The 17,819-nt window shown below is 40.9% G+C and overlaps 1 protein-coding gene across 2 annotated transcripts in view; it reads left to right on the forward strand.

Moving 5' to 3' along the window:
• The window catches only part of TNKS (tankyrase), a 137,887-nt gene that overhangs the window by 91,182 nt on the left and 28,886 nt on the right, over positions 1-17,819 (forward strand). The window contains exons 8-17 of one of the 2 annotated variants that reach the window (XM_075283714.1): positions 979-1,165; positions 2,048-2,169; positions 3,517-3,608; positions 4,390-4,468; positions 6,041-6,212; positions 7,488-7,567; positions 8,751-8,896; positions 9,360-9,525; positions 14,497-14,716; positions 16,390-16,499. In XM_075283714.1, the coding sequence (XP_075139815.1) occupies positions 979-1,165; positions 2,048-2,169; positions 3,517-3,608; positions 4,390-4,468; positions 6,041-6,212; positions 7,488-7,567; positions 8,751-8,896; positions 9,360-9,525; positions 14,497-14,716; positions 16,390-16,499 (1,374 nt within the window). The remainder of the gene's footprint in view (positions 1-978; positions 1,166-2,047; positions 2,170-3,516; positions 3,609-4,389; positions 4,469-6,040; positions 6,213-7,487; positions 7,568-8,750; positions 8,897-9,359; positions 9,526-14,496; positions 14,717-16,389; positions 16,500-17,819) is intronic. The other variant, XM_075283715.1, reaches the window with a different exon arrangement.

Raw genomic sequence — 17,819 nt, forward strand, 5'->3', positions numbered from 1 at the left:
ATTAATGGAGCGGCAGCTAGGATGTAAAGAGTTGGACTTGTTGGAGGTGGTGTAAGCTGCTCTTTAAGTCCAAATCAGATGTGGATCATAAAGGGAGAAAAAGTATAGTAATGCAAATATAGAGGATTGGTGCAATTTCTCTTAGTTTACTTCAACCCACTTCTGGCTTTGGCTTCAAGAACTACATCTGAAAACTTGGATGTGTAAACACGCCCTGCAACAGTACTATATCATTATTATTCAGTAATAGATTTCTTCCATCCTGTTTGTTTACTTTTCAAATGGAAGATAGACATGTCTGCAAAATTTTATGAAATAGTTGGCCCTTGAATGAGTGCAATGTACAAATCCCAAGACTGCAACTGCTTCAGGCAAACGAGACTGCCCACATATTTTGGCCAAAGATTGCACATTGCATCATACAATCATTGGCACACTGTATGCGGGCCTGGCATCACCCTCAATTTAGAACACTGCCTTCAGGGGCAGTTCATATCACATTCTGATCAACAATTTTACGCTAGGTTCACACTACAGTTTGGGTTTCCATTCTTCGGGTCAGCTTGGGGACCCAAAAATGGAGCCCCTATCCACTTTAAAAGCAGTTACCTGCAGAAACCCTTGGAACCCATAGACTCTAATGGGGGTCTGTTGGGTTTCCACCTGACATTGACGAGGAGAAAACACCTTCTTCCATTTCTATGTCAAGTTTAACAGGACTCCATTGCATCATCCAACACATTTTTATTGTTCCATTTCGGATGATTTCGAAATCCTCCTGGCCCCACGTATTGCTGCTGTTCAACAGGGCAGTTCTAGTATGCGGACATTTTCTTTAATCTGTGTCCCTGTATACTGCCAGTTTGGTTTTACTGCAGCGCTGTGCACTGCTGAGATGTTTCATCTGTTTGTGTTTTCCAATAGTACATGAAATGGAAAAATTGAGTTGTCTGTTGATCTATGATGTCTCTTTTTCAGCATGGAGCTTGTGTCAATGCCATGGACCTTTGGCAGTTTACACCATTACATGAGGCTGCGTCAAAGAATCGGGTTGAAGTTTGCTCCTTACTGTTGAGCCATGGTGCGGACCCAACACTAGTCAATTGTCATGGAAAAAGTGCAGTGGACATGGCCCCTACCCCAGAGCTCAAGGAGAGATTAACATGTAGGTGGTATAAAAATGTGTTTTTCTTCTTGACCTTCATCCATGCTCTACCATTTGGGGAGTATTGGGTGCTTTAAATGGCAATATGTTAAATATTCTGTGTTTCGGGGAAACTTGTGACCATGTGTTGTAGGCCTTAACACGATAGGAAGAGTCAGCTCATTATGAAAACATGTAGAGTTTAATTAAAATCTTGAGGGAAAACACAGGAACAGGGAAAATGTCCAAAATAACAGAAATATCAGTCAGTGTCTCAATAGCCTACATTTTCAGAGAAGTTAAAGTTCTTCATCTGGATATCCTGTAGTTACAGCTTGGTTCATGCTTGTCCTCAGGTTGGTGGACTTGGGCTGGTCACGACGTCTCTCATGACTGACCACCTGCCAGGGTCACCCACTCTGGTCTTCCCAAAGAGACAGACATGTGTATTTCTTACTCATTTATATTCATGAGAGGGGGTGTTACCTTCCATCTTGTTGCTATGTAAGGAGATTTCTAAAATAGTGTACTCTAACCGCACCCATGTTCCCAAAATATAGAAGTGTGATGTCAGTAGAGTTTAACCCTTTGTGTGCTAGAGAATATTATATTATTATAATATTTAACACAATACTGTAGCTGGTTGGCTCACTGATTTTTATGCCCATCCTTATGGCTGTACTACTTTATGCAAGTCAAATACAATACAGATTGTTTCGGGCATACAAAACGTACATGTGAATATCATAGACTGTCTATGTCCGCTTAGCTCTTCTATGCATTGTGTCCTAGTAGTTCATGTGTTAAGACTAAGTCATCATTCAGGTTTTGTTTCTCTGTGAAATCATGTATGGCTCTCTTCAATATGAAGTTGCTCACGCAGCCAACCTGTTTGAATTGCAGATGAATTTAAAGGACATTCTCTGCTACAAGCTGCCAGGGAGGCAGACCTGGCCAAAGTGAAGAAGACTCTCGCTTTGGAGATCATCAATTTTAAGCAGCCGCAGTCACACGAGACCGCACTGGTGAGAATAGATGGCTTAGGTTCTATTTGTTGTGGAGGAATGATAGCATTATTTTTGAATGTCGCTGTGTAAAAATCACCAATTTTTTTGTCTGAAACCTTACTATCGGTGCCAATTTTCCAACATTGTGAAATTTAACCTTCTATTTGTTCCTCAAAGCAAATCTCAGTATTTTTGATCCAGTGCTAGATGAGTGAAGTGTATAGAAGTTTAAACATGCCTAGGTGACTGGTCAAGTTAATGGCATGAACAAGGTAACAAAATGTAACCCTCCTTATATTGTATTCACAAGTTCCCTATCTGTGTAAAGTCTTGGATTCTCGGCACTGAAAGGTCTCCAAACCTTCTCCCATCTATTTTTGAGGACAGCTTTGACATCCATGAGGAGATCACTGCAGCTGTCACTCAGCAGAAAGGAGTGTTTGGGGAGCTTTCTTGGAGAGAGCCCAGATCTCTGCACATTTAAGAGACTGTCCAGGGCACATTTGCAGCGCTAAGAGGGTGCTGTATTATGTCTTCATGTGAGTCTCTCTATACAGCATGCCACTATGTTTTTAAAATAACAGAAGCCACAAAACCTTGCTTAGTCTGTTATACTAAGGCTCCATTCTGTTCACATTTTTACATAATTTTAGCAGATTCATTGAATGGATACAAAAAAACTACAAATGGATGGCTGTCAAAAAAAAAAAAAAAAAAAAATCTGCTAAACAGATTTTAAAAATAAATAAATTAATAAATGAATAAAAAATATCTAATTTAGTCGTAATAATATCAGTACTGCCAGATGGACCATTTGACTTCTAAAGGATGGGGTGTCTACCAGGCAGTTTATTTCATAACTGTACATGCAGATTTGTAGTAATATATGCCACTTGGAAAGAGAAATGTTTTTCAGTTTTGTTTCTTTGGTGATCTATATGTTTTAGTGGCTAACAGAAAGTTTTTTCCTGGGGGCAGTGCTTGGTTTCAGTCCGGTGTACAAAGTAGACAATTTATTCTCTTGCTTCTTTCTCGCCTAGATGACATGGGCATTGCTCATCCTTGGCACTGCAGTTATAAAATCGAAATTGTTTTCAGAGGAGCATAATTTACCATTGATCACCCTCTTACATTTTGCTCAGTGCGTTGTATATCTGAGCCAGACGTTTGATAAATGACTGAAGGATTCCATCTGTGTGTTGTAGAAAGGCTGCTTTAGGAATATATAACAAAGATAGAGATGATATCATAAAAAGCTACAAAATCTAAGTGTGCGTTTAGACACTTTATCTGTGTTTACTTGTTTTTTTTTTCCTCTTCCCGTTTTTGGTTTGCCTAATTCATGTATTACTACCATTTTTACAGCACTGTGCAGTTGCCTCTCTCCATCCAAAACGGAAGCAGATAACAGAATTGCTGCTCAGGAAGGGAGCCAGTGTCAATGAGAAGAACAAAGAGTACGTGTTCTGTCTGTGCCATTGCTGTTTATAGGGCTGTAAAATAGTTGTGGAGAAAGTTATAACTGTGTGTCAGTGTAGTTGCTAAACATAATACCTAAATTGTCTGTTTTATTACCTTGACGTTTTTATGCAATGATAAATTATTACAATGGCTAGATTTTTATATGGTAATTAAATTTTCTATCTAATGTAGTTTTAAAATCATATAGCGTGTCTTGCTGTGTGGTATCGTTGTAGCTCTGTGCCATACCTTTACCAACTAGTGGTTTTTTTTTGTTTTTTTCCCCACTAACAAGACTTATTCTCTTTATATACAGGATTGGGGATAAGTGTCTTCTTTCTTAGTAATCATGAAAATGGAGGTCCCTGAGCATACTGTGTGAATGGCGTATTATTGGCCATTCACAACCACTTTTCCATTGACTTCTATAGGATTAACAGAAATGGCTTAGCATATACAAGTGAATAAATATATGCGCTATCGCTTCATTCACTGGTTACTCGAGGTCTTTCGTTCTCAGGATTGCTGAGTGGACCTAATGGTTGAACACTCAAAAATTAGACACTTGTCTGATCTGATCTTTGGATAGGGAATAAGGTTTTATTTGAAAAAACTCTTTCAATTATACTATATTTATGGACAGTTTCTGTTCCCACCTTTGTAGATCTGAAATATGAAAGTTTGAGAAAAATGTAAACAATTTAAATATAATTTATTTTGAAATACAAATATTGTGTAATTTTCTGTGTTATTGATTTATTACTGTTTTTGCTCTAGTTTCATGACCCCTTTACATGTTGCTGCTGAAAGAGCACACAATGATGTTGTTGAAGTCCTGCATAAACATGGAGCAAAGGTAAACATTTAGTACTTAATAAAAATGTGTGATTTTGCATATAATTGATATTTTTCTTCTGTACCAATCTGTGCTGTCTGGTCTTTTGTAGCTTTATAGATAGCTCAGGGTTAGATACAATTAGAATATTAGGTCAGTACATTTATCTGAAAATCCTACAGTACCTCAAAGGCATTCAGCTTTTATGAAAATTACTTTGCTACTCAGACTCTGATTCATCCCTGTTCCTGGCAACAGGGTGAGTAATTTAATTGAAGTATCTTGGCCATCTATCTGCAACGATCTCTCTTTGTGTCATTTCAATACAAACTGCTTTTGAGGTCTTAAAGCTGGAAATGAAAAGTCAATCCCATCCCTTGTAATTAGGGAAAAGCTTGAGAAGGATAGAAAGCCATAAGGCATAGGAAGGGGAAATATTTGTTGAGTTCTCTTAGTTTTTCCTAATTTAGATTCAATATAATTCCCAAACATGGTTGTGAGCTGTACATTGTGAATTACCAAAATTTGCTTCTATTTTTATACTGTCATCAAGTGTTTCGCTGTGTCTTATGGAACCCTAATTTGTAAGCACTTTAACCCAATAAAGGCACAGGTTAGTTTGCGTCTTAAGAACATCTTGTTTGTTTTGTATTTTTCGTCTTCATGTCCTGAACTATAGTTTTTGGGGGTTTTTTTTGTTTTTTTTTTTTTAAAAAAAACCTCCAAGGCTTGATGGCATATTTTTTACTGGATGACTCTTTAAACTGATGTTCACTTTGGCTGTATCGCTCTTTTGAATAACATCATTTTGTGTGAGGGGGGGTGTTAATGGGGGGGGGGAAGCAATTCCCAGAATGGTTTTATTCATCCATGTTTAAAATTATATAAGGGCTTCTTTTTTGCATGACAAATCATAGTTTTCATTGTTACCATTTTGGGGTAGATAGAATGTTTTAATTACTGTTTTATTCCAGGTTTGATGAACCAAAAAACTGCTATTCATATACTGTAAAAAACAAACCCAAAAATGATAATAAATAGCAAATATTGTTTACAGGTGCACATTAAAGTACACTCTTCTGTAGTGCAGGTTGTTATGGGTGCAAAGATACCATTTATGTACCTACATTTTCAGAAAGCATTACTGTGTGATCGCTTCAGTAATACTCTGCAATGCTCCTGTAATAACACTATTAGGCAGCCTATTAGGTCCTGTAGACTTAGTAGTAATTGTTAGATTCGGCTAAAGTTGGCTACCATTTGCCATCAGTAGATACATTTTGTTGTACGTTGGCCAGATTCTCTTACTGTAAGTTGTGTAAAAAATAACCAACTATTTTAATACTGGTTTAGATAAAATATATTGCACTTGGCTGTGCTACTTTAGAGAACTGTTGGCACTGATAAAACTGTGTCAATTTTCATTGATCTCAAAAAGAAGCATTCTCATTTCTCATCTCTCTCTTACATGTCTTGCATTGGAGCTCATGTTATCAGACAGATCAGAGACTGATAACTTTTGAATGTGCTAGGGAAGATTGTGTGATCTTTCTAGCCTTGGTTATACTGCATTTGTGTTCTTTCTCCCCCTAGATGAATGCCTTGGACACACTTGGGCAAACAGCACTGCACAGAGCAGCACTGGGAGGTCACCTGCAGACGTGTCGTCTTCTGTTGAGCTTTGGCTCTGATGCGTCAATCATTTCTCTGCAAGGCTTTACAGCAGCACAGATGGGGAATGAAGCTGTGCAGCAAATTCTAAGTGGTGAGCGAGAGCATACTGCAAGCTTTTGTGTTATGGACAAAGTTGACTTTATAATAAGACACATTGGTAAAATAATTTAAAATTGTTTGTTACGTGACAAAAAGAAGAGAAACATTTGGGCACAGTAATAAAGAAAAAAATGCTGTATGTATAGCTAAAATAATTTCTGAAAGTCTTACAAGCAAACAGTGAGAAAGGTCTAATGTTTCACAATTCCAAATTGCGACCCCTGTTTATATACCCTACTATATAGAAGGGGTCTCTGCTTGGATCATCTTCTTTTTTTTTTTTTTTTTTTTTTTTTTTTTTTTTTTTTTTGTGAAGGAATATGAGTGGTTGTAGCTTGTTCCTACAGTTTTAGTTTCCCAAGAGTTTTTACGAGGTTTTACATAGGGGCACAGAACAGCAACAGGCTGCTGTTTACACTGTTGCTTCTTGCTGACACTTTGTATTTTATTGCTTACTATCTTGGTGGCAATTGTTTAAAGTCATAAGTCCTTGGCAGTAAACAGCTGTGTACATCCTCATAAAAATGTAATTGTTTCAATACATACAAAATAATGCAGCTTTGCAAAAAATTCCTTTTATCAATACTATATGCAAAGTTGCTTTATTTTGACTTGTTTATGCATTGGAGCAAATATAAACAATAATAATAATCAGCCCATGGATTCCTGGAAGATGAAGTTTGTTTATATCAAGGCCTGCGCCTCATCATAAATTAGTAAGGAGATATATTGCCCATACTCCCTTTTGTGGTATGAGGTGCCCGTTGAGGACAAATTGCAGCTACTTAATCTTGAAAAACATTTCACGGACCTCTCGAATAATTGCAGTTAATTTATGCAAATAAATCTAGAATTAATTAGCAAACATATAGATTAATTCTGCACAGTATGATCACAGTTTGAAAACTGACATTATCTTGGAGGTTTTGGTTGTATGACCTACCTCAGTAAATATCCACTGGAGGACTATTCCAGGAAGAATATAGTTTCTGCTGTGTAAACAATTACACTGCTACTGCTTTGCATTATGTAAATCAGGAAAATAGATGTATTTTTCACCAGCACAGGGGTTATGAACACAAGTGTCAAACTCTAATAATAATAAGCCCCACCATGAGATTTATTTTCATTATGCCACTGTGCATTTTGACAATGTTACAAACCATAGCAAGATAAACACGTTTTACTAGCACCAATTAAGGACATTGATATGTATATTGATGTGCTAGGTTTGTATGTGGCTAAGTTCATACATTTTGGATTGCAGAAAGCACACCAGCCCGCACTTCTGATGTGGATTACCGACTGCTGGAAGCATCAAAAGCTGGAGACCTGGATACTGTAAAGGTAAGTCATTCCTACAGATGACCATTTAGGTTGGTAGTCCAGTATCAAAATTTCATAGGTCTGACTTAATTTGATACTATGGATGGAGTGGTTAAATTATATAAGAAATATAGTGGATCGTCTACTATAACTATTTTTCAAGTGCCTTTGATTTGATCTTGATTTGTTCTTTGATTTGTTTTGTTGGAAAAGATTTACTATAACGTGCTATTTATATTTGTCTTATTCTGAATGTAGGAGTTCAGTGAACTGACCTGAGCAGTAATTAACAGACTTCTTTGTATGCCTCCTTATACTAGAGATTAAGTATTTGAGTGAAACCACCCATTGGACCCCTAGACATCCTATTTTCAATTAAAGGGGTATTCCCATCTCAAGGATCTAATCTGCTATTTTATGTAAATTCAAGACTTTTCCTTAAATATATTGCTTTTGCAATGTTGCTTTGTTTGCCTGCTATGTGAGATTATTAGTCAAAGTCCAGACCTGAATCCAATCGAGAATCTGTGGAAAGAGCTGAAAACTGCTCTTCACAAATGCTCTCCATCCAACCTCACTGAGCTCCAGCTGTTTTGCAAGGAAAAATGGGCAAGAATTTCAGTCTCTCGAAGTGCAAAACTGATAGAGACATTCCCCCAAGCGAAAGGTGGCGCTACAAAGTATTAACGCAAGGGGGATGAATAGTTTTGCACGCTCAATTTTTCAGTTTTTTATTTAAAGTTAAAAATATCCAATACATTTTTGTTCCACTTCACAATTGTCCCACTTGTTGATTCTTCCCCAAAAAATAAAAACTTGATATCTTTGTTTGAAGCCTGAATTGTGGCAAAAGGTTGAAAAGTTCAAGGGGGGCAAATACTTTCACAAGGCACTGTATATATGTAAAGATATATAATGATAGATTTGCATTAATTGTTTTATGATGGCTCTGGTTCTGCGTGAAATATTACATATTTTATTTACATTAAATGACAAAACAGAATGTGTAACCTGCAAATACTTTATCTAGGCCTTGCATACATGTGTGACCTTGATTCTGATTTGTTGAAAGATAAGCACAATGTAATTACATAGCTGTCCTCCTTTTAAAGCATCTACCGTACTCCTAAAGTCTAAGAATTTTTCAATTCACTTCCGTTTTTTTGGGTTGTGTATTTTTTTGATGATTTTTTTTTGTTTACAGCAGCTATGCAGTCCTCAGAACGTAAATTGCAGGGATCTTGAAGGTCGACATTCAACTCCACTCCACTTTGCTGCTGGCTATAACAGAGTTTCTGTTGTGGAATATCTACTTCATCATGGTGCTGATGTACATGCCAAAGATAAGGGGTAGGTTTGTTAGACTATATGTAAATTTTATCTGTTATGCAAACAACTTTTCCAAATTGGAGCTTTTGTTATGCAGTTCTGTAAAATATAAAATGCTTTCTCTTTTAAACAGTATTAAATTAGTTTTTTTTTTTTTTTTTCTTAAACTAAACTTTCAAACTACTTTGGATTTTCTGTCAGCATTTGCATAACTAGTAAATTTTGTAATATACTTTTTAGTACATATTGCACTAGAATTCTAGTTCGTTTGATGCAATGGAAAGAACCTCCAGTTTCCTTAGGTGTACTTTAAGTGCAGTTCCAGACATATTCCTGCGGGATGTGTTATAAAGATATGTAATTGTGCATGCCACTTGTATTGTATATAATGAATCTATATTGTATTCTAAAATTGTTAAATTTTAGTGCAGATTACATTGTTTTCCAGTTGTTTGTGTAAATACAAGTGTCTTTGTATTTGCAGTGGCTTAGTCCCTCTACACAACGCTTGCTCGTATGGACACTATGAAGTGGCAGAACTGTTGGTGAGGCATGGGGCCTCTGTAAATGTTGCAGATCTCTGGAAATTTACTCCACTACATGAAGCAGCTGCTAAAGGAAAATATGAGATCTGCAAACTGTTATTGAAGGTAAGATGGCCAAATATTTTATTGGTGCCTCCATTCACAGTTATTACTTATAGCTTTGCAGCATTTTTATAGTGCCTTGCACTAGTGGGCATTGGAAACTCATTACAAAGGCGAAAACAAAATTTCCAAGGTTATTGAATCCATAAATTAAATGTTGTTGCTCTTTTTATGCCGGGGAAAGCTGTATGCTTGGCTCTTTATTTCCTCCAGTTTTTATAAGGGGCAGAATGTATTTCTGTTGAAAGGTTAGGTTATACAAAACCTTGTATAATTGATAGCCAAATACTGTCTATTTTTACATTGTCACAAATGTACATTTTATATTTATAGTTAGTTTGTCACCAGGATGAAGCATAACAAACCAGCAACACAGATAGGTCAGGCTCACCTGAATCTAAAGCCTTTTTCCCTATGAAAATTTGTATTGTTGCCAAGATACTCATTTTTCTTGCAATATTTCACTGGGCAACACAGAAACCATGGGTATAGACCTGGTCATTAGGAGGCGGACACTAGGAACAAAAAAAAGTGGTTGGCTCCGCCTACACAGGCTATACCCACTCACTGGTAGAATGCTCAGGCAGTTTTTTTTCCAAGTGTCGTAGAAGGCAGTCACGACCTGAGTCAGGTCTTTCTGTGTTGCATTGTTTTTTTTAGTTTTTTCTTTCAGGGTCAGGGGGTTGTCAGTGTATCCGTTACACTAGTCCTACCCCCTGCGGGCGCATGCGCTCAGTTTATGAGCACACCGCAGTCACCCAGTCCCCTGTCAGTTGCTGCAGCGGCGGTTGGATTTTGGTGACCCCACTTAGGTGTGAGGTATCACCGAGGGGCTGAGTCTGTGGCACCTGAAGACGCCGGACGGTAGACATATCCACCTTCTCCACCCTCCTTTTCCTTTTCCCTCCCTTCTTCTTACCTTGTACTGTGGATAGAGTACATGGCTCTTTGTCTGGCTGCCGGGGCTTCTTGAAGCACGGACCGGAAGAGGGGGTCGGGCGGCCATGGCTTCTAATCGAGGCTGCAGCGTTTCCCGGGTGTAGGCCGCAACATCTCCGGCGGGTCCCGGTGTCTCCTGGCTGGTGCGGCCGAGCCCGCATGCTGGCCGCAGCTGCTACCAGAGTCCGCGGCTTCTCCGGAGGTGTAGGCCGTGCGGGGGATTGCGGCTTTTCAGGTATGTTGTAGGCTGCACTAGGCCCCGCCCGCCTCGTCCTTGGGCTTTCCTTTGCCCTGGGGCCGCACTGCTATCCCATTGGTCGGGCAGGGGCGGTCCTGGATGGGCCCTTCCTGTTTCTTGGCGGGAATCTGGGGGGAGGAATGCCTTATTTAAGGCACTTCCTTTTTCTGAGACATGTGTTCCTGGCATTCTCAGTTTGGATCCTTTGGCAGCTTGCTCGCAGCAGTGGAGGTCGGTCTTCTGTCAGCAGTATGGTAGGCTGCCCCTTCAGGGTCATTTTTGTGCCATGTCCTCACATGAGGAGTCTTCCCGGGTCCCTGCGCCCCCTGCTGCTGTTACGTTTTATGCGTGCTCCAGCTGTAAGCAAAAGTTTCCTTGCGGGCAGTCTGTGTCTAACTGTTCTCTCTGTAGTGCTGCTCGTCTCTCCCCCCCCCCCCCCCCCCCCCCCCCCCAAGGAGCCTCCTGGCCCTTCTCCCTCCCCAGACTGTGGATAACTTGGCCAGGCTTAATCAGTCCATGGCGGTATCCTTGGAGCATTTGCCCTCCCAGATTGCGGCGCAGTCTGCGGCTGTGGTTGAAGCTATTAATGAGCTCTCCCATTCCAGTGCTGGCGGCCGTCCTCGTAAACGGACTAGGAAGTCGTCCTATGGGTCATGATCTTTCCTCTCCCTTCCCTGGGTGTTCGCTAGGCAGAGGGTCTATGCATGACTCCTCTAAGACAGGTGGATCTAAGTCTTCTGTGGTTTCTGTTTCATCTGGGACTGCCTCTGACACAGATACAGAGTTTGTCAGGCACATCAGTAGTAGCTGCGCCGCATGAGCTTGTACGTGCTGTCCGTGATGCATTGCAATTGACGGAGCCTGCTGAGCCTGGGGCTCAGGAGGATGTGTCTTTTCGCCATAGTCACCGGTCGCCCTTGGTGTTTCCTAACTACGGGGCATTTGATCATATTTTGCAGGAACAGTGGTTTCATCCGGACCGGCCCATGTCTTCTACCAGGAGGTCAGATGTCCCTTTAACTTTCCCAGAACATTGTGTGTCTAGGTGGACCGAGCCTCCCGCATTGATCCGGCTATTGCCAGGCTATCTAAGGCAACTATCTTGTCTCTAGCTAACGCTGCTTCTCTAAGTGATCCTGCGGATAGGAAGCTGAACTCCTTGGCTAAGTCGGCATTTGCGGCAGCAGGGTCTGCCTTGCGGCCCACTTTTGCGGCATCCTGGGTTAGTAAGGCTTGTATTGCCTGGGGCAAACAGTTGAGAGCTGGTTTGGCCGATGAATCTGCTCTGCAGGACAATCAGTTTCTGGTGGACCTGATAATAATTAATGCTTCTAAATATCTATGCGATGCTTCCCTTGAAGCAGCTCGCTGCTCAGCAAAGGCAGCGGGTAATGTGGCAATGCGTCGGATGGTTTGGATCCGTTCCTGGAACGCTGAGCATGCCTCTAAAGAGGTGGTGGTTGCTTTACTTTTTTTTTTTTTTTTTAACTGTGAACAGGGCCGTCTCTTTGGGAAAGGTTTGGAGCAACTTATTTCTGAAGCTACTGGAGGCAAAAGCTCCCTGTTACCTCAGAGGCATTCTTGGCGGCAGCCTGCCTCGTCTTCTAGCCGCTCCCAGTGGTTTCGATTTTTTTCAGGGCTCCTCGTCCCGCTTCAGTGAACAATCTCCTAGGGAGTCGCGCTCTAAGAAGCCTTCCTTTAAGCCCAGACCTGCCTGGCATCCCCGATCTAAGGGCTCATTCACACTACGTAATCGCCAGCTTATTCTGAATGTAAAACACGTTCAGAATAAGCGGTGTATAAAGCAGTTCCATTCATTTCTATGGGAGCTGGCATACGAGCGCTCCCCATAGAAATGAATGGGCTGCTTCTTTCACTACGAGCACTCCCATTGAAGTGAATGGGATGTGCTGGCGTGTACGGCTAGCTCTGCTCATGCCGAGCCGTACACGCAGCGCTTCCCATTCACTTCAATGGGACTGCTCGTAGTGAAAGAAGCAGCCCATTCATTTCTATGGGGAGCGCTCGTATGCCGGCTCCCATAGAAATGAATGGAACTGCTTTATACGCCGCTTATTCTGAACGTGTTTTACGTTCAGAATAAGCTGGCGATTACGTAGTGTGAATGAGCCCTAAGCCTGCAAGGTCAGGAGTTGCCAAGCCCCCCTCTGTATGAAGGGCTGCCCCCAACCGGGAATTCTTAGGTGGGGGGACGTCTGCTTGCCTTCCAGGACATGTGGCTCACCTGGGTCGACGACTGGGTTTGGGAGGTGGTCTCGAACGGCTACTTCATAGAGTTTTCCGACCTCCCAGAAGAAAGGTGTGTTGTTTTTGGGTTTTTTGGGTTTTTTTTTCCGTTCCTCTTTACCTTCTTCCCCCACTCAGGCAGCTGCTTTTCTCAAAGCAATCGTCAGGCTTCAGGAACAGGGGGTAATTGTGCCCGTGCCCATTTCTCAATGGTTCCACGGGTTCTATTCAAACCTATTTACTGTTCCAAAGAAGGACCGCTCCCTCCGCCCTGTCCTAGACTTGGAAGATGCTCAACAGGTTTGTTCAAGTTTGAAATTTCCGGATGGAGTCTCTACGTCCGGTGATTGCCTCTATGGAACTGGGCGAATTTCTAGCATCTAGCGATATCCGAGACACATATCTCCATATTCCTATCGTTCGGGCCATCAGCGTTTTCTACGGTTTGCGGTGGGTTCGAAACATTTCCAGTTTTTCGCTCTCCAGGAAGACCTAATCTGCTTCCAAGGTGTGCATCGCTGGATGGATTCGATCTGTCATCAAGGAAGCCTATCGGCTTAAGGGTAGGGATCCTCCCTTCCGGGTAACTGTTCATTCAACTAGGGCTGTTGGTGCCTCCTGGGCTGTTCAGCATCAGGCTTCCGTTCCCCAGGTCTGCAAGGCTGCCACCTGGTCTTTGGTTCACACTTTCACTAAGTTTTATCAGATTCATTCTGTCTTCTGCAGATGCCCGTTTGGGTCAAAAGGTTCTTCAGGCAGCAGTGCGCTGATTGTTCGCAAGGTTGTCTAAGTTTTTCCCTCCCTCTGGGACTGCTATTGGACGTCCCATGGTTTCTGTGTCCCCCAGTGAAATACTGCAAGAAAAAAGGATTTTGGCGTACTCACCTGTAAAAATCCTTTTCTCCTTGTTTCACTGGGGGACACAGGTCATCTCTCCCCCCCCCCATATTAAGTTTTGGCACAGGGTTGTTTTTTGTTTTGTTTTTTTTTCCCTTCATGGGTTTAGGTTTTTTGGTGGTTTGTGGTTCCATATATATTGTTCATTTGGGGACTCTCTCCTACTGTTGTGGTACAAAACTGCCTGAGCATTCTGCCAGTGAGTGGGTATAGCCTGTGTAGGCTTAGCAAACCACTTTTTTTGTTCCTAGTGTCCACCTCTTAATAACCAGGTCTATACCCATGGTTTCTGTGTCCCCCAGTGAAACAACGAGAAAAGGATATTACAAGTTAGTACACCAAAATCCCTTTATTTAACAATATGCAAGTGTAGAGCACCAGAAATGCTGAATCTTTTATAATGTATGTTGTTTGGAAAACTGCTGTTCTTTTGCCGCACATTTTGTTCCAAAAAAAGATGCTCCATAAGAAGTGAAGTGTTTTACTGTATTTGAATTAGAACTTTTGGTCCAAGTAGATAAAATTAGCAAATGATTGAGCTCTGTATAACACTACTTGCATTGCTGTGTACAGAATATATGCACCTGAAGCTATGCTTTTTTTTCACACTGTGTAACAAAAGTTTTGAAACCGTATGAATTATGTTTTTCCAGCATGGAGCTGATCCAACCAAGAAAAACAGGGATGGGAACACACCCCTGGATTTGGTAAAAGATGGGGACACAGACATTCAGGATTTACTACGAGGAGATGCAGCTCTGCTAGATGCAGCTAAAAAAGGCTGCTTAGCAAGAGTACAAAAGCTTTGCACACAAGAAAACATTAACTGCAGGGACACCCAAGGGAGAAATTCAACTCCTCTGCATCTAGCAGGTGAGTATTAACTTACTACTAGCCCTTTACAGTATAATATATTGATAGGAACGTGTTAAGGAACAGGATATCTAGTCCTTGCAGCTAATTTACATTTGTTTCATCAGTTTGATAGTTCGTCATTATACAAGTTAGCCATTTTATAAGTAGGCAGTTCACGTTAAAAAGCATAAGTAACGCCTTTCCTATGGGATCTCTACTGTTAACATTTGTTTTTGTGTTTTTTTTTTTCTTTTGTATGAGTTTGTGTATAGACGTGTGAGTTTGTATAGACATATGAGCAATATTTGTATAGCAGGTGCTCCTTAAAGGCTTTCATTTACATTGATGGCTTACCCGCTCTTGTGAGTGATGAAATATCTGGAAATACTATTGCTCATATATTAGTCATGCAACTTATATATTGCCTGAGCTGCTCACAACTGAAGTTGTGCGCTCATCAAAGTCCATACATGCATGTAGTGTTTTTCTGTCCACCTCAGAAAGCCATCCACAACTGATTCTATTGGACATGTAATTTCCTATTGTGATGGGGGGGGGGGGGGGGGTACATGTGAAGTGTATATGTTGGATGTGGTGAGCATATGTTGGATGTTTTGTGTTAGTTGTACATGTGAAGTGGCCTAAATAGTAACCTACTCAGAGATGCATTTCATTATATCTCTACATTGCATCTCGTGTCCCATTTCTAAAAACACCTACGGATTTTATCTAATAACCTTTGACAGTTCAGAAAGTTTGATTGGTGTGAATCTAGTTGCCGAGATCCCCACCAATTTACTAAACAGAACTGCTTTCTGTTTGACTTGTTTTCTAGCTCTGACATATCAGAGTTTTGTTAAAATAATAGGTACCCTTTAAGAAATTGTAAGCCAATGGCTGGTCATGTAATGGAGGGGGTATACATCTCACCCAGACTACTCAGGTGGGTGAGATGAGAAAACTCCAGAAGGAATGTTTGTTCTCAGCAGATAACTTTCGTCTGCTGAGCATTTTGTTAAATGCTCAGTATTGAACTGGATTTTTAGAAATGGCAGGTAGGTTGGTAGTGGGACCTGTTATTCCACCCCCCTCCAGTCCACACTTTGGGGATGTTCTGGCAGCGACTCTGCTGCAGAGAGTCTGCTCATGAAGGGAGCTTAAGAAGCCAGCTCCAGCAGCAGATTTTGGGCAGAGCTTGGCTGGAGAGCCACAGAGAGGTCATGTTTTTGGAGCTGTGTCCTGAATGATTCTACTGGCTGTTGATTTCTGTTATCCTAGGTGAGGTGAGGTAACCTATTCTATGTTTAGTTAGAGCCTAGCTGGGCAGGTATTTTTGTATTGTTTCCTTTTGTTGCTGCACTATATTTTTGAGTGAAAATAAACTCTGCCTTTGTTTTGGACTAAAGAAACTGGACTTTTGTTTCTATGCCGCTCCACCTAGCAACCCCAGACACTGACAAAATGTAATCATTTTGCCCACACAGAACATCCCAAGGATTGAAATAACCAATAAAATTAATTTGTGCGTCATTGTGTCCATAGATACATAATTGTAGCCTTTTCCTTTCTATTCAGATAGGTGCCATTCAGTCTCTGCTTCGTATTTACTGGATTAATTTTAATAAAATTAATAAATATTTCATCAAAGTGTTTGCCACTGTTTCTGAATTTGTTTTGTTCACTAATCTCAGCTGGTTACAACAACCTGGAAGTGGCTGAATATCTCCTAGAGCATGGAGCAGATGTTAATGCACAAGATAAAGGAGGACTTATTCCCTTACACAATGCAGCATCATATGGGGTACGTATAGGGCCATTCTTATTCTGGTCATAAATGAAATATTGATACAAATTGATTTCGACAATGTGTAGTGTGGTCCTATCCACCAACAGCAGATGTATATTTTGCAGCAGATTTGCCTCTGATTTAGTTATATCTGAGCATACCATGGAAGATTATAATCTGGGCGATTGTTCCATCATACATCAGTTGTTGTTATCCTTACTGTATGCATGTACATCTGATTCCTGAGGATATATTTTCCTTTAGGTCTCTCAGTTGTGCTTTAGTGGAGTGTTTAGTATGCTGTGATTAGTTTGGGACTAGTGTTTACCAGTGACCCTGACATCCAGGGTTTGGAGCAATTCACTCCCAGACCACCACAGAGAAAATAGAGAGGGAATTTATTCCCCTCCCCTAGGGCATTATTGCCGAACCATCTGGAATAGCATAGCCATCCTAGATGTATTTGTACAAGTCTTTTATCAGACATATAGGTAATTGACACCATCACTTTTTGCTGTTAAGAGACTAGATTGTTATTGCTCTTAAGTGACTATACCTTTCAGTGAATAGTATTTGACCCAGTAGAGCAAAATCAGGGTAGGGTGGAACTTTCATAGAGATGAGCGAGTACTGTTCGGATCAGCCAATCCAAACAGCACGCACGCATTGAAATGAATGGACGTAGCCGGCACGCGGGGGGGTTAAGCGGCCGGCCGGCGTCAAAGCGGAAGTACCAGGTGCTTCCATTCATTTCAATGCGTGCGTGCTGTTCGGATCAGCTGATCCGAACAGTACTCGCTCATCTCTAGGTGGAAGTAAATAAAAAAAAAAAAAAAATCCTGAGAAATTGTCTAGAACATTTGTCTCTCAATATTTGTCTCTCCATATTGGTCTGAAAGTGGCCAACCCCTTTAACTTTAAAAAGGCTATCCCAGACATACCTTTAATATGTTAATCCTCTGTCGTTTTTGAATTAGCCCGCTTTTATATGCTAATTAGCCATCTCTGAGCTCTCTGGATGTTCACTGAGCACTGTGTGATGTATGTAAAGAGGGGGAGGTGAGAGCAGGGAGGCTCATGAGTCAGCAGAAGCAGCCCCCCTGCTCTCACCTCCTTTTTTGTACACTTATCACACAGTGATCAGTGAATTTCCGGTGCTCCGTGCTCGCTAATTAGCATAACAATAAAAGTGGGCTATTTCAAAAACTGCTTAGAGGGTTAACAAATTAAAGGTACGTCTGGAATAGCCTTTCTAAAGGCTATGCAAATGTATGCTTAGTTAAAAATGAGTTTTCCCAGTGATAGAATTCCTTTAAATTATGCTGTGCATGTATA

Source organism: Leptodactylus fuscus, chromosome 1 (assembly GCF_031893055.1).
Source record: "Leptodactylus fuscus isolate aLepFus1 chromosome 1, aLepFus1.hap2, whole genome shotgun sequence".
NCBI lineage: Eukaryota > Metazoa > Chordata > Amphibia > Anura > Leptodactylidae > Leptodactylus > Leptodactylus fuscus.